This window comes from Zerene cesonia, chromosome 3 (assembly GCF_012273895.1).
Source record: "Zerene cesonia ecotype Mississippi chromosome 3, Zerene_cesonia_1.1, whole genome shotgun sequence".
In the NCBI taxonomy this organism is placed as follows: domain Eukaryota; kingdom Metazoa; phylum Arthropoda; class Insecta; order Lepidoptera; family Pieridae; genus Zerene; species Zerene cesonia.
The window spans coordinates 9,064,428-9,087,119 of NC_052104.1; the positions used below are offsets into that span (position 1 = coordinate 9,064,428).

Consider the following 22,692-nt stretch of genomic DNA (forward strand, 5'->3'; position numbering starts at 1 on the left):
CCTCCGCGTTCCACGTTCGTTCCGTGGACATGATGAATATTTAAGTAGTTTTCCACGTTAGCACGTGAACGTTCAGCCGGCTGCACTTGGACGGTATCGGTGCAAATCGTTATCTCGTATCAGCGCTATCGCCACTGTTTGCCTCCTCTATCAGCTCGGGCGTTACGTCGGCCGCGGCGTCACCTCGCCGCCGGCCCGGTGTAGCGTTTCAGAGTCGCCGCCGTCCTAGCCCTCGGAGTGCGATTGTAAACATTGCTTTGGGCGCTCTATTAATAGCCTGTGACATCAGTGGCGGAGTTAAATGTTCGCCGTTTGCTGTGCAGGGCCCGTCGCGATGCTCGCGGTGCGCCTAGGCCGATCACTTTTACTGCGGCGCGTAGGTAGACCGTGGAGCGTGGAGCGTGTAGCGAACACCTAATCTGCCGTCGCGAGGGTCACTCGCTCGCGATAAGCAGACAAGGTCACGGCGTTGGCGCCGCCGCGCCGCGACGCCCGGCGCGCGCAGCCCGTTAACTTTTTAATTCGCCAGCAATGGCCGCCGTCAGCTTTGTACGTAATTATTTAAACTCCTTAGTTGGTTTCCTCACATGTCGCGCCGCCGATGACCTTTCGTGTGTTTGTCTTCCTTCATTTTTATTTCCTAATTATATTGAGCGGGTCGTTTAATCTCTTCAATTTAATGTCGTCATTGATTGCGGCGTGGCGATATAGTGTAATTTATGCTCGTCTTGCACGCGGTATGTTATTCATTAGTGAATTAGTATTGATAAAAGATAAAACTCGACTTTTATGTTCGATCGACTCACGCGCATCGCCTACAACCACCCACATTTCGGCATCACAGTTTGGTACTTAACCTGCTGTAGGCGTATGGACAATGTTAGCATATTAATTAATGGGAAAGCTAATATTTTATCACCGTCGTTTCAATCATTGACGGATGAGTTATTTTTAATGCCCTCGGTATCCGTGAGAACTTCGTTTAAGTTCTACTCTTTTCTAATTATGTTTGAATTTCTATCGATTGACGAGTAATTATTGACGTTCCAATTCTAATCCTACACCATTATCTAATTATAATCTTTCTTCAATTTATTATTTATATATAAATATTAATTTTATGCTGACTGAAAATCATATACTTATTTTTTTTTACTTCACTTTACTTCAAAAGTTATATACTACTAGAGTATGTAGTATCTTGAATTTTTGAAAGTGCCATAACCGCCTTATTTTACCTACGTTCTACTTATAATAAATAATAAAAACAATATTTTTCATCTGTTCTGATTAAAAGTATGGTTTAATTTTTTTCATTCATAAAACTATAATCGTCGACTTTCAAAAGCCTTTCAGTATCTTTATTTCAATCAGCGTTTCGATTTACAACTGGTTGTCATTAACTTCAAAACGTTCTGAAGAGCTGTATCCAACATGCATTTGTCGATAATAGCACGATGAATTACTGTAAAATTGTAAAAATTGAAAGGTTTGTTTGACGTTACGGCGCACGTTGTCGGGGCTGACAGCCCACCTGCGTTTTTAGCGTCGCGCCGCTCGTTCGACGCCAATATTTTTTGCCAACTTTCGCCGCAGACATCCCCGCCGGCCCGGCCTGATGACTCGACGCTCGCCGCCACACATTTGATTCATATTCGAATTTCGAACATGATCATTTAATTACTTTTTTGTTTTTAATCTGTCAGCCGCCATTAACATCTTCGGTTTATAGCTCTACTAGGAAATGTTTATTCGTCGCGAATTTTAAATTGTAAATCATGTTTTTTTTTTTGTATTGATTTAAAATTTTTACAATCCGCGCCGTCGTAAAAACGCTGTAAAGTTAATCGTCGGATGATACTATATTTTTATATAGTTTCATCATATGATTAGTCCGGTGGTTGTAAGTTTTCCACTACGTTCAATTTTATAATTGAATAAGACGATAAAATTATTTTAACGTTACGAATATTTACAAAAAAGTAGTCTTTATTTAATAAACATTACAAAAAAGTAGTAATGTAAAATATAGTTCGCTGGTAGTAAACGTAATTTTAATGTGTCATTTGATTAAGATTCAATTTAATGTTTTCTTATATCGAATAAATTCAGGAAAAGAGACATGAAAGTTACGTTTTGTATTTAAATACACATTTTTAAAGTAATAAAAACAAATACGTATTACACTTTTTTATAAGTAGTTACGTGGCTTAACCACAGCTAACAATCATGCTGAGTGCGGTTTAGTCGTGTTATACATGATGTCTAGACAAATATAATTTGTTTCAACGTATTAACAATGGTATGTAAGAATGTTGTGTCGACTATCGCCTGTTACTCTCCTAGATTCGTTATATTATACAAAATGCTTCAAAGTTCCTTAATGTGATGTAAAATCTGACCGAAATTCATTCTACGTCTCTTCGTTTTATTCAAATCTATGAACCATAATTAAAATATTAAATTTGTCAAGGTTATGACAGTCATTCATGTTTGGAATATTCTGTCTATGGAATGTCACAAATTTGCCGGCCAGGCCATTGTCGCTAGACAGATAATAAATTCACTCCGACCACCTGTCAAAAACACGCGACATACAGCCACGAGGCGAGTTTACACGGCTCCCAGCGGAATGTAATGATGTCGTCTCTACCAGAATCCATCTGCTATCGCATCGAAGGCATGGCCGATATTTATTTAGCCATAATTGCTCGGCGGCTGGCTGGCGCCGGCGCCGCGTCGCGCCGCGAGGGAGGGGCGCAGGTACGCCGACTGCCGGCACTGCGTAACCGCAACTCGAGTTTCGAACTTTTTGTTGCCGCGATTTTGGGTTGCTCTGTTGGATCTGTGAATGGCCTTTTTGTATGCACAAGCATTGTGTCCGTAAGAATGGAACGCTCGAGCGACTTCCGCCCGCTGTGATTGTCCGTCAATAGCTCTGATCTGACGTAACACTCGCGTTCCAAATTCGAATACGGTAATTGTCAATCGATCCACAGATTATATATAGGTATATATTGATAATCAGAGCTTAAGCTATAAATTAATCAAGTGACGCGCTAAAGAGGTCCATAAATTACGAAATTAGCAAAAAACTTTCGTCTCGTTCTTGGCTAGAAATCGGAATTATCGATGATCTCAGGTGTATTTCGTCCATTGAGCGGCACCTGGGACAACCGGTATCGGAAACTGGTCAAATTCACTTTACCACCAACGAATATCGATCCACTATTTGATACACAATAACGTAAGCGTATTGAGCCTCGACAGTACCCTGTCCTTAGGTCATTGAAATACTTGATCTCAAGTATTTATAGGGTCTCAAGTCTTATGGGTTTTAAAATAAAGTTCATCACCACACTGAGCTATTCTTCGCTTTACTCCACCATTGCCAAATATATGTTAACTAAGATTTATTTAATCTTCATTTAAACATTTTAATTCCCTCACATGAAACTTATAAAAACCCGAGGAAACAAACAAATGACAGTTTGCTCAACTATTCGGCGCCAGTATAACAACCGACGGTATAGATTGGCACGCGAAGTCGTGTGCATTCACTAGTTCTGATGCTATCTGTGGGAATTTCACAATCTCTCTTGTGTTGTTCGGAACGATGCTTTTTGTATTTTGTTTGAAACGATTTTCTAGTTGCATGATATTCATCCGATTGTTAATATTTTCCAGACCTCACTGTTGATTGGCATGCCGTTTCGTTTTTTACATCAATTTACTCATTTGGTGAAGACATTGCTTCACTTTAAAGTGAAAAATGTTTATCAGCTTCTTTTTTCTTTTCTCATCTTATTTTATTAAGAACTAGCTTTCGCCCGCATACTCAAAGAAAAAGAAATACAGTACCGGGGCTTACTCGCATATTTCCCGTTCCTGTGGTGTTTTCGGGATAAATACTACCCTATTTCCTTTCTCGGGTCTAGCTAGATACCATATATCAAAATCCGGTGAATAAGAGACAGAGAAGTAGTAGGGATTAACAGTAAATACGAAAATCTTATTGTCATAAGTATTGAATATATTTTAATTTCTCACAAAACAATAATCTTGTTCGTAAGTATTCCTTCCAGCAACTTATTCTAAATACCTACTCGCGAAACTAGGCTTCTCGGTCGGCTTTGAATGTTTCAGTATTTCCATTTTCAATAAGTGTTAAAATTATTAAAATGATTTAGAAATAGCTTTATGTCAATCACAGAACTAATTATTTAAAATGAATTCTATTAGAAAATCGAATCGGATCAATTTAACAGAAAATGTATTTGAAGTTAAAATAATTGTGTTTTCTTCTACAATTGCACTTTAGTCGGCGTTCAAAAGGATAACCGACAATGATTTCTCAGTAATTAAGTAATTATTTAATCATTATGCCAACTCTTTACATTTTCATGAACAGATACCTTTTATGGTACAACTACGCCGCTTCAGATTATAACCGATTCGCAGAATAACGTTTTTTTCCTCGACAACTCGACCACAAGTCTATTTTTCTAGATTTTAGTGTTAAAACGTTATAAGTAAGAGATGGTCGTCTATGGAATAGTCAATATCTTATGAATTAACGACAATAGCCTAATAAAAATTAATCAACTTAAATTTAAACGCATTAATACAAACAACGCGAGACCTTATTAAAATAAATGTATTATTTAATATAAATTGAATAGGTACATAACAAATTAAGTTAAACTTTAACAAATAAAAAAATCGCATCATATTTAAAAACCAATTTCGTTTCCAATTTAAATACACTAGGTCATATAAATTATGTATTTATATGTATATAATGAATTATAAAATAAGAAAAACTTGTCTCAAACTTAGGTATCACGTTCATATTGCGATCCGGGAGGCCTCTCGAGGTCTTACGATAACAAATTATTACATAACGATATTCGAATATGTTATACATATATAACTAATTTATTATGTGGCTAATATTCGTTCAATTTGATATTTGTAAAGTTAATCAATATATTGTTTCGACGCGGCAGTAGCCTATAGGTACGCGTCGCGGTGACATTTAGTCGATATGGTTTTTTTTTTTTTTTGTGGCAACGGGTTTGCCAGTGTCAAGCCACGATGTATTTTTTTTATCAAATTGACATATCGAGAAATCTTGACTATTGTGGAATAACCATACAAGAAATATATAAAAAAATCAATGATAGAACCAACTAAATTGTCTTAAATACAGAACATACGTACGGAAATTATTTAATCCTGGCGATCAGGGTTAAATACACACTTGCAAACATACAAGCGTGTTAAAAACGAAACGGCATGAACCAAAACTTAAGCTATTTACAACTAGCAGTTCACCCCGTCTTAGCCCGTGGTACATATGTAGCCTATATCACTCAGCTAAGTTCCAGCTGTTGCTGCTGTTGAGCAATGGTGATTTTTAAAATCGGTCCAGCAGTTTTTGACTTAAATAAAAATTATTCCTCTTTATAATATTATGGTGTAGATGAGTGTAGATGTGTCCGTATTGTTATTAATTATAAGCATCCCTTGATACCCCAATAAAAGGGCACACAAAGATTTATCCTGAAGTAACATGTACACAAATTAATTGAATAATTCAGTTTTTACAAGTGAAACGTAAGACGTGACGTGTGCGGCGCGAGATACGGATCGCGATGCTATCTACAAACATTTAATTACCTTCATTTGTATATCATTACCCAATAAGAGTTAGCATTTCTTAATGAATTCTTTTAAGACGGCCGGGAAATTATTGCTTTTACAACATATAACTCCAATGGTACCTGGTACCTGGTACCTGGTACCTTGAATAAAAAAATATCTGTAGATTCGGGGTAGGCAGAAAAATTGCGCAGGCACTTATTGAATCCGTAAAATCTTTGAACACAATTTGTTATTTACTAGCGATCCGCCCCAGCTTCGTCCGTGGTACTTATTTAATCTGTAACATTTAAATATCACGTACAAATCCGACATGGACAGATTTATTGAAATTGGTCCAGTAATTCAGGGGATAGTACAATCAAACAAACTCTTCATCTTTATATTGTTAGTACACAATACATATCCTTTTATAACTTCAAATGTATAATTAGTTATTCAGTATACTTGCGGTACGCTAAAAAACCGTAATAGTAGCTGAATCTAACTAATATTATAAAAATAAAGTATTATAAAAGTTTGTTTGTTTGAACTCACATATCTCAGAAACTACTGGCCCGATTTGAAAAATTCTTTAAGTGTTAGATAGCCCATTTATTGAGGAAGGTTATAGGCTATATATGTACCACAGGCGAAGCCGGGGCGGACAGCTTGTATTTAATAAAGGGTGTCTTGCTATCTCTAAATAATTTTAAAGCGCATTATTCCATTAAATTCACACTATGGTTGTTGATAACTGATTTGCTACTGCCCTGATAATTGTCAATTAAAAATCTAATTTGAACCTTAATGTATATAATATAAAAACGGTTTTAACAACGCACGATTAATTCCAAAGCATGTTTCTAGCCAGGGTCCAATAATAACAAATGTTAAGTATAATTTTACTATAGACGGCAATGTTTGGAATGTTGCTATTATAAAATATGAATTTGTGTCGTTTCATAATTGTTTTCCATTTATTTCCAACACGTGTGGATTTATTATCAATATTGTACGTTTTCTTCCACTGCGACATTCCGTAAATAACATTAATTTTAAATTATATTTACATTTCAATTACCTATTTCATTGATACCTATTGATTGATACGACTGGAAGAAATTTAATATTTTTTCTCATCAATTATACTTTCTATTGAATCATTAGTAGTTTATCATTAAAATTACTTTTCGTTCGCACTTTCAAGGTTGGTAAATAAATAATTAAGATACCTAAATAGCAAGAGGGTACTTATGTTAAAATGCATTTAGCATCTTATGAAATGGACGGGAAAGTCCTTCGGTTATTTAATCAGAATACAATCTCAGAGTGAATCATACTGTAAAATATTGTTCAGTTATTGTCAAATGAATATTCGACAAGTCGGATTTTGGACTATTTTTACGTATTTACTCATGGGTCAGCAAATTCCCTGCTCTATGTAGAAACTGAATTCTTATAAGCTCCTGCAATAGCTGTTATGTGTTAAGCAAATGGTCAGAGAAATGATTTAAAAATGACCTCGTAACAGTGTGTATTTAGTATTTACTTGTGTCTGATTTTACGCGAGTATTATACATTTAGAAATTAAAAACTTTTTAACGGATTTTGAAGGCGATTTATTCATTATATTATTAACCCGACGTTTCGAACACTTTACAGCGAGCGTGGTCATGTCGTCGTTGTTTAAAATCCGTTAAAAAGTTCTTAATTTCTAAGTGTGTATTTATGTAAAGATAATTGCAAGAGTGAGTGGCATTCGGAGGGCAAATCTTTATATCGTCACTACCGCCGACCGGCTGATATATCGCTTGGTATGCCGAGAGCGTCACGGAGGCGTCTTCCGGTGTTTCGAGCAGCATCAATGGACACGCTCCAACATGGCCCGTCGTATTTGACTGACGCCGTCTACTTTCGACGTGCTCCTTATAAATCGTATGAAAGCTGTCGCTTGCTGAATGGTTTATGCATTTTTTTTAACTTTAATTTCATTCTGCGAATCGTTTAGACTGAGATATCTTAGCGAAAGATTGCATTTAAATAATATCGTTGTGAACATTAATTTGTTTATACCACACTTTGTCGGATTGTCGGATAAATTTTTCATTGAATGTTAATTTATCCAAAGTAGGCATTCTTACCCGTTGACCGCTTCGACTGAGACGCGGACTGTTAGTATTGTCTTCGATTGAATAGCAATAGATTATCTTGAATTAAACATGTGTTTTGCGTATTAATGTGACCACTGGTCATCGAGTGAGGTGTGTCCATTGACGATCTATCTCCGCCTACATTATTTGTATGTGCTATGATGCGGTGGGCTAAGTGGAACGCTAAGACAGGTATATGCCGGCACCGAGTTTCAATTCATATGACCACTCCTCCCCGTTACATCTCGAAGCTGGCATTTATGAGTGTGACGTCAATTCTGGCGCCTAACTACATTCCGCAACCATTTGTTTCCTATTATATTCAAGATTATTATTTAAATTAATGATTCTAGTTCTGTCCGGCGATATCATCGTACGAGACTCTAACGAGTACGAGAGTTTCGTCTTAAGAAATTGGAAACGCAACGGATGTTTTCGATCTCAGAATAAAATTAATGGCAACAATCTAAATCTTATTTGAACTCGCGTTTTTATCTTTAAATTTGATAAATCGTAAAAGTGTATCCTGTGCTTCTTATCTGTTTGGAGGAAATATCAAATCTGTGTCGCTTTTATATAATGTTGCAGATTCGAGATTTATATGAACTATCCATTTTGCGAAAACATATTTATATGTACCCGTGTTTATCTCCAAATAAGATAAGTTTAATTTTCATCGCGAAGATAGCATTTGGGTTGTTTGCTGTAAATGGGAGCTGTGTGAATGAATTGAAAGAAAAAAGTGAATCGTGAGTGATGGATCGACGTGCGAAGGAGTATTTATGTAAATGTTTGTACATTTGGCCAATATTGGTGGTAAATGTCGATGGCGAGGCGCGAGGCGCGAGGCGCGTGGGCCAGCGCGGCCGGCCGGCGCCGGCGCCGGCGCCAACCGTGTTATAATTCGGGCACGCTATTTCTGTCGACTCGCACGCGTGCGCTGGCTCCGTGCGTATAGTGCTTTTTTAAAATTAAAAACTTCGCTTTGTACCTTGAAAACAATCGAAACACTTAAATATTGCAGCGTAAGAGCGTTATGTAATCGTTGGTTAAATGGCTTATAGTTGTTGATGAAATGCTATCGCTAAGCGTTTTTATCGGAGGTTTTAGTTACTAAATATCTACGAATTAAGCCTTCCTGCTTGGTGTAATCCTCAGCAGTGATTCATCGTTAGATGAATAGTTGAGTATCAGCTCTTGAGCTCACCATTAATATTCTCTTCAAAGTTAATTTCGGTCCAATGTCCTTGACGTAACAATTCTTCCTTGGCGTCGTAGTTTAGCGAATTTATTGCGTATAAATTGGATTTATTGTTTGTTTATTTTTTTTCTTATTTATAGCGAACGCGCGGATGTTTACTATTAATCTTGATTCGGTTTTGTTTAGTTTCGTTATCGTGGATCCGGGATACTGTTGGACAATTTCATTTTTTGGACGACACGTTGAGGCCTTTTTTGGATTTTATGGATAAACAAACCAAAATAACAGACTATATGGACGTGCATTTTAAGAGTACATTGAAATCGCGTGAAATTACAATAACTCCTGTTCCTATGCTGATTTTAAAGCCTATTGACGTTCATTATAATGTTTTTTTTTGCGAATGCTTGAGACGGCGTTGCTTTCAAAGAAGTTTTATAACTTCCCAAACACGCGGGCGGTCGGCGAAATGTTAATTAAGTTAGATTTTATTGCAGCCACAGATAACCCTTAACCAATGTTGAAATATAGATGTAATGGTTTCCGTTGATAGAGCAATTAATAGAACCAGGTCGACCGGTCGCTAAACCGAGAGACGGACAAACAGACAGAATCTTATATTGCTGCTGGTTGAAAACTAGATTCCATCAACCGTTCACCTCCTGATTTCCTTTTGTGGAGAAAGCATGAAGCTATGTCCCATAAATTGTATTTATATAGAAATTGAATAAAATTATAAGAAATATATTTTGAACTATATTTAACACAACTATTTTCTAGACAAAAACTCGCAAAATATTCAATGAATGGAATCATAAAAACATCGAATATGTACTGTTTCTGATCTTAATTTACAATTTATGGAATTACATATAAATTCCGATATAATTACAAAAAAAGCAATGGTTTTTATAGATATAACAGATAAAATCGTAATAATATGTAGAAAATCTTATAACCACATCAGACTTCATGTTTCAATATTTTCTATTGACGATTCTAACACTGGATCTATCTAGATTTCTGCCGATTCGTATCAAAACAAAACTTAACACTGCATTACAGTCCATATACTTATTAACTAGTGTTGTAAATGACATTCCATTCGCTTCAAACGAATCAATGCTTTGTGTGTTTAGTGTCACGGTTCAATTTCTATTGGCAGACGATTTCATTAATTGAAATGCGATCTCTACAAACAGTGTATTTAAATTTTAACTTTGGCGCTATAGTAACACGATTCTATTTACTTTTTCACTTCGGTTTGTGACTAATGTGCGAGGCGTGTAATTAATTTTAAACTTTAGTGCTTTCATTCTAGAGTATAGTTTCGTTCATTCGATGGAGGGTAGTTGTGACGTATCGGTTTGGGCCAGCAGTGCACGCGGTCACGCCACGTTATACACCGTATGTTTATATGAATTAAAAAGTCGTGTGTGGATCTATCGATAAATCACATATTAACAGTTACCTTCAATCATTGTAGACAAATAGTTCTCGTCAAAAATATTTTCTATAAAACGTTTTATTGTTTAAGTTAATTTTACTTAGCGAATGTTGATTAATTATTTTTATCTAATCGCACCTGAAATATGCAATTGAGAATGCAAACAACGGTCTTTCTTAACAATTTTTTATATATCCAACGAAGTATCAAATAACATGGAATTGAAGTGTTGCCTAAGAATAAAAGCGAAAATCATAAAAATAATACGACAATTGCATAGCAGAACTCGTGCACACGAAGACGTCCATAATCGCCCTTTTCGCGACAAAATTGCTGTATATTTCGCACGACTTCGGTTAACTTAGACAGACAGACATAAAATGTCAACAGTGAATATTATTTATAGTGCGGCCGTTTAGGGTCATTTGCTTTTACTTTTTCTGTGTCTTGGAATGCCTGACTCATGCGAAAATTCCCAACATTTAAATTTCATTTAATTGTTCGTACGTTGAATGACATTTCTTCTCGACAAAGGTTTAAGCTTATAATTGTCAGGGATTGTGATGTTATGTGCTGAAACGGTTTGCGAGCTGAAGTTTTTATTACCTCCTTGTTTTGCATTCAGCGCTAATGCAGCTCTTAGTGAATTTCTTTACACCCGAGGAATGTGTCTATATTTTCCTTGAATTCATTTAAGTATTGTGATTAATACAGCAGAGAACAAGGATGTTCTAGTTGTTTGAATATCAAGCACAACAAATGTTTCATTTGTATGCGGAGTTTGCTTCTGCGGAATGAGATTTCGATTGGCTAGAATACGCTACAATCTAAATAACAAATAAAAATCCAAGACAGCCACAGATTTTATTGGTATTTTCATGTCATAATTCGATCCGGCGAGCGACTCAATATGCAGGTGCATACGCCAATTGTTTAGAATTGTCTTGTGTATGCGCCGTTAAAAATTTCTCGGAACCGCACATCGCCCACACGTCCTAAAGTATCGTTATGCATTATTGAAATTCGTTTATTAAATTATATTCAGACTTCACACGTCCGCCGCGGACGGCGCCGAATCGCAAATGACGATTGCACGACACGCATTCTGAATTCAAAAATTTGAATGGCGCCCGAAATTTTGGAATAACCAATCGCGCGTGCCGATTATATTTAATGACTCATTTGCATCAGTCGATACGTTGATGTAAATCTATATAGCCGCCGCTGTAAATCTTTTTGAGGCGTTTTAACCACATCTTACAGCGCATTATCTCGGAGCGTGTTTTTGATATTTTGGATTTATTACACTGACATATTTTTTACGGTTGTAAAATACGTATTATCAACAAAAATTATTTCCTTGTTTCGTATTTTTGTGGTGGACGTTTATTATGGATAATTGTATCGAAAATTTGTTAGATCTGTTTCTACCTGACCCCTATACGGTTTCCTTTCTACCGCTGTAATTTGACAAATCTAACGCATTTTTAATGACATATAAACTAGGTTATTTGAAAATCAAATGACAGTGCCTTTGTGGGCTCAAAATATAGGGTCGTGGGATCGAACCAGACATAATTGGTCTGTACAGTGCGAGCTACCTGGTCGGTATGTTTGTTCAAATTTCGCTCTCCCCTGAGGCGTCGAGTTACCATACGACCGACCTTCAAAAAAAGAGTGTAAAAAATTGTAACTGAAATATTTGATAATTTCTTTTCGCTTCAAAAAAAGCATGCAACGATACGCTTCTGTGTTACATATGTGTTTTTTTTTTGTATGCATTTTATTACAATTATATATTTATTTAAAAATAAGTATCTTGCAAGTTTATCAAAATTGGTTAAATAGTTTTAAATAAACAGTAAATATTTGAAGTTCACCTGGTGAGGTTAACATATAAGTTTATATTTAAAATCGTATATTAAATGTGTTTTCTTCTTTCCAGAGACTCCCCCACCACCGTACAGTCGTATCGCAATGGAAGAAGTAAAGAGTAAAGGTGAGTTTACTCTTAAATTTTATACTAATAGATTTTGTTACTTGCTATTACTATATTATAAACAGTTGTTTTCAATTTGTATGTTTGTAACGTTTTCACTCGAAAACTACTGGACCGAATTCAAAAATTCTTTTACCGTTAGAAAGCTGCAACTACTATAATATACTACTTGTAACGCGGCGTCACTCGCGAGGTACCCGGGTGAAAAGTAGCCTATGCGCTAATCCAGACCATAATCTTTCTCTGTAAGCTTACCTAATTTTATACAGATACGATAAGCTGTTTTCGCGTGAAAGAATAAACATTCATAAATACTTACAAACTTTCGCGTTTACAAATTAGTAGGATTATGTGATGTATGTTTGTCCGTTGTATGAAACTTATAGATAAATCGATAAGTATATATGCTTAATTACGTCCCATAACTATTTTGATAAGTAAAACGTATTGTTTCTTAATAATATAAGCAAAAACATAATTTCTCAATGAAATATTATCAAATTATAAGAGTAATATTAAAGTAAAGACTTCACTTCGGGCACGAAGCGTGATTTCAAAGAAGTGTAGATACATGGTTGGCTCAAAGCGTCTGTTCACTGTTCACTGTAGATCATAGATCTCAAAAGCGCGGTAGATCGAGGAATCCGGCCGAGGACCGGCGCCCGCGCCGCTTCCTGGAAATTCGGGATCGCTAGTGATGCACTGTTATGTATCGATGTTTTTTTTAATAAATTGTTTTCTCATTTTATTTCACGTGTATGGGATTTTGTCGTATTTAATTTTTTTGCTAGTATTTTTTATACGCATAATTAAAACAACATATGTCTTAAGTTGTTGATAACGTGCGAGTGTAATGTCATCAAATCTAATACGAGAATAAATGTAATACGATAAAACGTGAATTATCTTTGCGCATTAAAAACAGACTAATGATAACAGGGTTTTGTTCATAAATAGCTTTATCGCTTAATTAAACGGCCGTGCATCGTTCTGGCTAATGGATATGCGAAATTTATTCGTCCACGCCGTTCCACCAGGCCTTACCAAACCTCTATGAATCGTAAAAAGTTACATGAAAATCGGGCAAGCCGTTTCGTACATGGTGATGCTGGAATTTTATACATAGGAATGTGTTGATATTGTGTTGTTAGCGGCACTATTTGTCTATTTGCGTCTCTCGGTATGCAAAACGGCGGAGGTTTTGTTATGCTAATGATAGAATCGACACGAGTTAATATGCGCTCGTTTGATAGATTCAGTGTGTTCATTTGGTTCGATGATTGGCGATTGATGTGTTTATAACACGTTATTGTGTGTGTGACTATAGAAATAGAAATATTCATAAAGATGAAGAGTTTGTTTAATCGGGCTTATCTAAGGAACTATTAGACCGATTTCGAAAATCTGTAACCGTTGGATTGTACGTGATCCATAATTGCTATCAGATATATATATATATATGTGCTAAGGGTGAAGCCGGGCCGTAATAAAACACAGCATTTTAAATGCATTATATGTTGAAGTGGCCAAAATTCTATTTCGCAATTAAAAATTATCTTTATTCCGAGCATGTTATTACATCCATAAATTAAGAAGATGATTTTTTATCGTATGGCCTATGAAACGCTTATATTATGGTACTCTATAATCTAAAATTAACACATACGAAGCAAAAATTGTTAAACGTTCAAATTGTTCTCTTTTAACTAAACAGTTAAGCAACGTATCTGATTAATTCTCCAACATTAATAAATTGCGGTGTGTTGTGTCGATACTCTCTTGCGCAACTCTACGGAGCTGGTCCCTCGGCCTGTGCGCATTCCAGCGGCCGTCGCCATCTTCAAACTACATTATTAATGCTTACGGCAAACATCACTGGCTTTTTTCTGCCCTTTGTACGCATCCCTGCGGGGAAGTTATTTGTTTTCAATAAGCCCTTTCGTATATCATACGCTTAGCCCTTTCGACGATTATTTAAACCCAATTAAGCATTCAATTTGACATGTATTGACGTGTTAATACGGAATCATTGTGTATAATATATTTTATACAATAAGGTGTCTATGGTCTTTCGTCTTGCAATATACCTACGATGTGACCAATCAGGAATTTCGGGCTGATATTATGACCGGACATGCCGGCGTGTTGTTTCGCTCTTTTTGTGTTTAATGGGTCCAAAACTGCTCGCTTAAAGTCGTCCTGTTTGATTTCTTTTACAAATATTATGGTACCAGACCGTATTGGTGAATGGTTCGATCTAGGCTTGAGGTCTTGTACTAAATTAGACTGCTTTTTGTGAAGGTAATAATTCTTCTGTAACTAAAGAATTTCAAAGAATGTCTATATGATTTTACGGTTTATAACAATAATTTAGCATTCTTAAAACTTAAAAAAAAAGAAACTACGTTTTTAAAGTCCGCACCAAACTATAACCTTATTATAGCAGAACGTTTAAAAACAAATCAGTCGCCGGTGCTGATCCCGCGCGTCACAGGAATTTCCACAATCAATGTTCCCACAGGCTTGCGAGGCTCGAGGCTCGCATGGCTGTATCGCCGCGGGATTCCCTTCCAGCATTCATCATAGGGTTTCCCGAGGCTCCAGACGAATTCCTCCCCTTCGTTTAGTTAATTTGACGCTTGTCTGCGCATTTATCAACCCCTTATAAATAACCCTTATCAGTGTAATTCGCAATTAATATGCGGCGACACTGGTAATACTTGTTAATGAGCTTCCATAAATTTAGTGAACGTTCTTCGTGCTGGGAGCACTTCATTTTCGTTATTTGCTGTTACATTTCTTGCAATTACAGTATTTTATTCCACGATCGCTTTGAATTTTGTGTGTTGCGTATTCAAATATAGCAAATACATCGGCCAAGCTAAAAGCATGTGAAAAACTGACGGGGAAAATTAATTGATCCGGTGATATCTTAATATTATTCGTGGGCGATACGAGCCCCATACCGCGGGGTTACTCAATGGATGGCCGCAGTTTGGATGCCCTTTTTACCGATACGGTTGACATTGACATTCCGATTGGGTCCATTACGGTGCTCTCGTGTGCTTCCCCGAACCCATTCATTCCATTTACACGGAGACTCGCGGCGACTAACAAATGGACGAGATAACGGAATTTGAACCCTAACTGTTAAGGTTGAGAGGACCTTTTAAAAATGTCTCTCGCTTAAGTGATTCGGTCCCTTCTCGCGGGTATCGGCCGAGTCGCGATAACTCCGGTATCCATTAACGTTATCGTCACGTTATCGTGGCGCCGGCGCCGCTCGGCTGACACAAATATAACTGGTCAGTGTTTGTCTTCGGCCGCTCTCGTTAGCTGCCTGTTCACTACCCTTTTATGCGTCAAATGCACTATCGAGTGCTTTCCACTTAATTGCTGAGAGCATTTAACGTGATCTCCTATACTTTATACATTTATCAGAACTTTACGTAATACGAAATCGGCGCCATTGTCAATTATATAAAGTCGTCTTTTTTTTTTTTTTTTTTATGTCACAGTCGGCAATGGAGCTGGTGGGACGCCTGATGGTAAGCGCTACCACCACCCATGAACATTTGTGGAGGCGTAAAGTCGATTACAGACCTTACGCCTCCACGAATGGATTGCCGACTTTAAATTGGGAAGGGATTAAGAAAGGATTGGTGAGAGGAATCGTCTAAACATCCAACAATGGACACGTTTTTTCGACGGACGGTAATTTATTTATTTGAAACTTTTTAGTTGTGTTACAACCATTTACGATCCACTACTTTGGGTTTTATTTGTGAATGTGCAATTTAAAATTATAATGAGGTTTGATAAAGCACACGTCTTATGTTTCATATTGTGGATTGTTTGATATTGGCCATAGTTATGAGGTGGTTATATTGTTTGACACATAGTAAAATGTCATGTCCAACGCAGAGGTGTGCCCTCAGATACGTCATAATAAGATTTATGAGCGTAGGTATTATTGTAGTACTTGATTTTTTGTCGCAATATCCATTTGAATGACTAATGTATTTGTTAATTTATGACTGCTGCCGTCGAGTGGCCAATGCAGTAGTTAATTGCACAAGGAACTGATAAAAATCATGTTACAAAATATTTTTACCAATCATTCACGCATGTTATAGTAGGAGATAAAATCACATGTTTTTGTATTGTCGAAATAAAAACGTGAATATTTTGTCATAAATAATCACAAGTGGTAGCAATATTATGAATGTAACGATAGAGCAATCAAAACAATTAGCCTTATACGCTAATGTTTACAAAAAATGTAAGCCATCTGAAGAATCCTTGCGGTCGAGATCGCAAGGGCTATTCCTCGGCTATTTTAGTCGTGACTGCTTATAAATGTTTATTTGGATTCGTTACTGACGATCCAGTGCATGCAGTCGGTTTGTAAACAAGCCACGGTGTCGGATTGGCGTTTGTTTATACTTCGGGATATTTTATATGCTTCAATTCTTTGCGTTCTTTGCATTCGCGACGCGCAACATTTTGTGCAAGGCAAGTACGTCCGTGCGATAACAACTTTTAAGCTTATAGATACCCCAGAACTTACAATTGTGGCGATATTGATTCTAAGGGAAATAGACGCGTATATTTGCTGTACTGATCACGATTAAATAATACATCCCTGATAGTATCTGACTCTAAACATCGCAGCAACCACAAACGCATGTATACTTCATTCCCAACTCCGAAAACTGTGTTCACAGTAAATGAATATTAAACGCTGATTGTAATATCTTTTGAATAAACATAGTAGGCCTCCCGTGGATTGTAAAGAGCCGGCGGTGTCATTGCGCTTTCAAATATTTCTCTGGGCGCGTGTGAACGGACGGTGCGCGAGCGTCGGTACTTAGGAATTCGGTAACTCCGTTGTACTGGCGCTCTGCTCTCTACACTAAGTTGTAGCGTGTGCGCGTGATAACAGTTTTTCTGTGCCACGAGTCAGATTGTGCATGTTGTGGAGAATGAACGACTGGAGGTGGATGTTTTGGTCAGTACACTGCGTTGTTTATACAGATACTAGCTGCGACCTGCGGTTTCACCTGCGTAACTTCGTATCCCGTAGGAATATCGGGATAAAAGGTTGCCTATATGTTATTCCAGTTGTCCAGCTGTCTACGTAACAAATTTCATTGCAATCGGTTCAGTAGTTTTTGCGTGAAAGAGCAACAAACGCACACACATCCTTACAAACTTTCGCATTTATAATATTAGTAGGATGTTCATTTTTTTATTGTGGGAGTCGAGCACGCTTCGGCACGAATTGGGCCAGCTCGCACGGGGGAAGTACCACACCCCCACAGAAAACGGGCGTGAAATAGTGGCATGCCACTGTGTTTCGTACGGTGAGTGGGGGAGCCGGAGGCCCGTATCCTTTTCCTCACCCGTCCTAGTCCATTCCTTTCCAGTCGTTAATCCTTTCCTTTTCCCTTACCCCATAAAAGCGGGCAGCGTATTCACAAAGGTACTAACTTTGCGAATGTTTATGGGCGGTGGTGATCGCTTACCATCAGGCGAACCACCAGCCCAGTTGCCCGCTATGACATAAAAAAAAAAATTATATGGGATGTGTGATTGATATAACACAATATCGACAAATCCATACTTATCTGATAAGGGTGAAAATATGTCTCATTGATTTCAACGGAAATGTCACGTGGGGAGTCAAGATTCGACCTCAAATATCGGTATAGTTTTGTATAAAACTAGCCCCAAAGAGCCCAAAGTATGTGAAGTAGGGGATGAAAAATTATATATAGATCGATACAAAGTGTTATTTCGGTACAATAGATTTAGCTCACGAGATTCCAGTGTTGCTACTAAGTTTTAAATGCAAAATTTATTGCACAGGAAATTGCACATTCTTCTGTGAAAACTATTGAATTATATGAAAATTTCTCAACGCGTTATAATAATAACGGCGAGAGGAAATAGTTTTCAACGTTTAAACACTTACACGTGCAGATATTGTTGACGATATAGAATCAAACAATTTTGTAGTCATCCGTTGATTTATTATAAAACATATATTTATGGGATTACTAGATTTTGCCCGCGGTTTCGCATGCGTAAAGTCGGAGTTTAACAGATGTTATTATACATATAAACCTTCCTCTTGAATGACTCTATCTATCACCATCATCAAAATCCGTTGCGTAGTTTTAAAGATTTAAGCATGCATAGGGACATATAGGACAGAGAAAGCGAATTGTTTTATACCTTGTAGTGATGTTATTCCCGGATTGCTTTTCGTAAATATTTGAAAATAAATAGCAATAGACATAACAACAAGCGAATTAGTTACCATAACATGTTCTGTGTAATAATTAGATTTATATCTTCAGCGATGCGTCATTAGTCTAATACTGGATTATTCAATGTTGATTGCCGAATTACCACAATCATAAAGCTTCGGAAGAGCATGTGTCTAGGAAGCAATCGTACATGTTATTGAGTTCAAGCTGAAACGTAAACTGGATTGAATATCTAACCAATATAAAGCTGAGAGCTACATTTTAAAATTTCCGTTATTTTATAAATGTCACTGGGAATTGAGGCACGTACAGAGATTCCAAGACCACGATGTCGAATATACTTGTTTATATTAATAAATGAAATAAAACGTAATTTAACTGGTAAATATTTGATTTTCTTCACATAACACACCGCAGCGTAATAAGTCTGATTATTCTCCAAAAATATATTATAAATAGCGAACGAAGCGGTGGTCGTTAACTAGTATAAAATAACAGCAAATACTTTTTGTTACAACTACCGAATGTTAATGAAACGTGGTCGATACTGACTCATGCTGTGACGAGTTTTTGTTAAATGGACATCTTCGTAGTTTTTTCTACATAAATATACTATGTAATATACCCATATATGTCTACGTCGGCTAGCCTTGATATGATCTTCCATATGTTAATACCTAGTTTATAGGTATGTAGTTACACATACCAATTCTCTTTATTGTGTAGTGAAGTTGGAAACTTCGAAGTGTAGTTGGTTTTTATTAATAATCGAAGTTGGTTATTAGGTTCGAGATATTGTTATCTAATACATAAAATTTCATAAATCGCTTCAGCCCTTCTCGATTTTAATGTTACTAACTCCTTATAAAAATATAAAGGATGTTAAGTTTTTAGAATTTACTTATTTTAACCGACTTTATAAACAGGTCAAATCGTTGCGTATTTTATTATTTTTATACTCTTGTTCGGAATTTTATTGTTTTGTTTTACATTTAGATTATATTGGTGCATTATAATTCCTTTTAAAATTTATCGATATTATTTTAGCATAATGGTGTATGGCCATAAAAGGATATTGAAATAAAGTTATTAATCTGTTTTATCTTCTCATGATTCAACACTTTATCATAAGATATTATGGATTATTTACATATTCATACAAATAAATAATTTGTAACCTACCCTCTTTTAAAACTCTCAATAATTTTTCAACAAATACCCTCTAAAAAGGATACCTAATTTGTCGCATTCAATCGAAATATACTTACAAGTTAAATCATAGAAAATTTCGGCACCAAAACCGTGCGCAAGCGCAGCGCAGGTGTCCAGAGTCTGATGTCATCGAGAACTCGATTAACTTGTTCCGAGGAGCTTTATCACCGATTTTTTTGATGTCATTTTGGCCGCGGTTGTGTGTATTATTATCTAACGCGTGGCGGCATCTGTCCGCCATTAGGGGATATTGGATTGGTAATGGAGCGCTAGATGGCGCTGGCGGACACTTAGATTTATGCAAAATTAACTAATTGCAATGAAAAATAAAGAACTGTGCTCTCACGGTTGAGAAAAATCCTATCCTATTCTACTTCCTACTAATGTGAACTGCGAAAGTTTGTAAGGATGTGTGTGTGTTATTTACTCTTGCACGCAAAAACTACTGAACCGATTGCAATGAAATTTGGTATGTAGACAGCTGGACAACTGGAATAACATATAGGCAACTTTTTATCCCGATATTCCTACGGGATACGGACTTACTCAGGTGAAACCGCGGGGCGCAGCTAGTCCACAATGTATTATGACAAGTTGTATATGAATTATTATTGAATGATCCAAAAAGTGTTCATATCCCTTGATACATATGACTAGTTTCTGACTGGTAGTTTCCGAGATAGCGCTCTAACATACAAAATGTTTTAAACTTTTGCATGATTAATGAAGAAATACTTTTATTCTTTCCAGAGAAAGGCGAGAACACACAAGACGCGAGGAGAACAGATCATGAACGGCTGGGAACTGGCTCGCTCGCTACTGACGGCGAAGGTAAGCATCAACCGACAATACCAATGATCTTGTTTCATTATATTTCAAGTACAGCCTTTCTAGAGTGGCGGCTCAGTGGTTAGGACCTTGTACTTAGCGCGATAAGTCGAGGGTTCGAGACCGGTCGAGTACGCAAGAAATTAATTAATTTTTCAATTTATCTGCACATGGTCTACATCAGCACTGCTCGAACGGTGAAGGAAAACATCGTGAGGAAACCGGCACGTCAAAGAATCAAACTTTTGACGACATGTGAGTCCCTGCAGTGGAAACATGTATGGGCTGATGACGTAGATGATAGTCTTAGGTTATATATAGATAGATTCATCTAGACGAAAGTTTTGAGATATTAGACTCAACAAATTTAGTCAAATTGACCTCATTTTTGGAAGTCGGTTGTCGGCAATAAAGAAGTAGAATGCCCTCATATAAGTTAAAATATAGTGCGCACACTAATTAACTAAATAAATACTAGTTCTTCATAAAAAGAGAAAATATTAATTCTTATTTACTAAAATCAAAGATCAGCCGATCAGCTGTTTCAGCACACGCGATATCCAATGTATTACAATGTATACCAATACCAGTCGTAAACGATGTAAATAGGTCCAATCATAAATAGCTGGATATTTTAATCCACTAACAGCCGGCCGACGATACCGGCGTATTGTGTTACAATGAGGCCGATAATATGTCGCAGAGAAGGTTGTAGTTGGGTTCAATTATCCACAATTGTTCGGTCGACGACCGCTCAAGGCTTGCTTCAGTTGATTCCTCTGATGCTAGTGCATTGGTCACATCGTCTGGTAGAACGGACAGGTCTGATTCTTCTGCAGACTAATCGTGTCTGATCGATTCACTAAGATATTGCGATCCCGACAGTTACCAAAATATCAACATAGTTTCGCAATTACAATATTTATATGGAAGTTAAAGATCTTTCATATTGATGCTGTTTGTTCTTTCTTTACGTATAGCGTAATTCATATAATTTAGTTGAAAATCTTAACAACACTGTTGGCTCTGTAGATCAATTTAGAATTATATTAGGGTAAACGATAAGTAATACAACAAATCCTAAACGATCGTAGTGTAAGAATGAATTGGAGAGTAGATTTTGAAAATTTCGGATTAGTCGACCAGGTTTGGTCTAGAATCTAGATAAAAATAGCAGGTAACCCACGAGGCTGGTGGCGGTAACCTTGACTATCGATCGGCGAGCCGTCTGCCCGGCGCCAACCCACATTACCTACCATTTTTCATGGGATTACTAAGACACCTGATGGTACTTTCTAGAACCCATTGCAATATCTTTTTTATTGCCACCCTATTTATTTTAGACATTTACTTGCTTTTTTATTTTACAGCCCCAGATGACTTTTTCTTTATATCTTGTACTTACTTATATTGTTAATTCAGTGCTTTTAAAAGAAGCCCATTTGAATATTATTTTGTAAATGAATTGAAGCAAGTGATTTCTCTGTTGAGTCCGTATATTAATAATCAAAAAAGTATTGACCATTAAAAGCCTACAAATGTACCATTTTATTCTGTTCAGAATACTTTTATAACATACGAAAAGATTAACTAGCGAAGTTAGTTTTCCACAAATCACGTCTAATATCTAGCTAGATGCAAAGGCTAGATGTACCGTTATTTAATTAGTATGGTGACATCATTTCGTTATGACAGCTCGTCACTTTGTAGCCAAGTGACTGAAAAATATGATGTAACTCCCAGCTAACGTTGTGTCAGAACTCAGAAGCGTTGAGTGCTTGGAGAGTGAACATCCGTTCTTATTTTAAGGCATTAATGAGGATCTTCATATATGTTTATGTATGTTTTATAGTAAATTTTTAAAATAACTTTAACTTGTTTGAAAAGATATTTCTAACATGAATGAGAAAGGTAGAATTATTACCTAGAGTTAT

At 36.6% G+C, this 22,692-nt stretch overlaps 1 protein-coding gene across 1 annotated transcript in view; it reads left to right on the plus strand.

Annotated features, from left to right (window-relative positions):
- Positions 1 to 22,692, plus strand: part of LOC119837657 (mothers against decapentaplegic homolog 6) — a 28,930-nt gene that overhangs the window by 1,576 nt on the left and 4,662 nt on the right. Inside the window, exons 2-3 of the mRNA XM_038363379.1 lie at positions 12,390 to 12,443; positions 20,681 to 20,761. Of these exons, the coding sequence (XP_038219307.1) occupies positions 12,390 to 12,443; positions 20,681 to 20,761 (135 nt within the window). The remainder of the gene's footprint in view (positions 1 to 12,389; positions 12,444 to 20,680; positions 20,762 to 22,692) is intronic.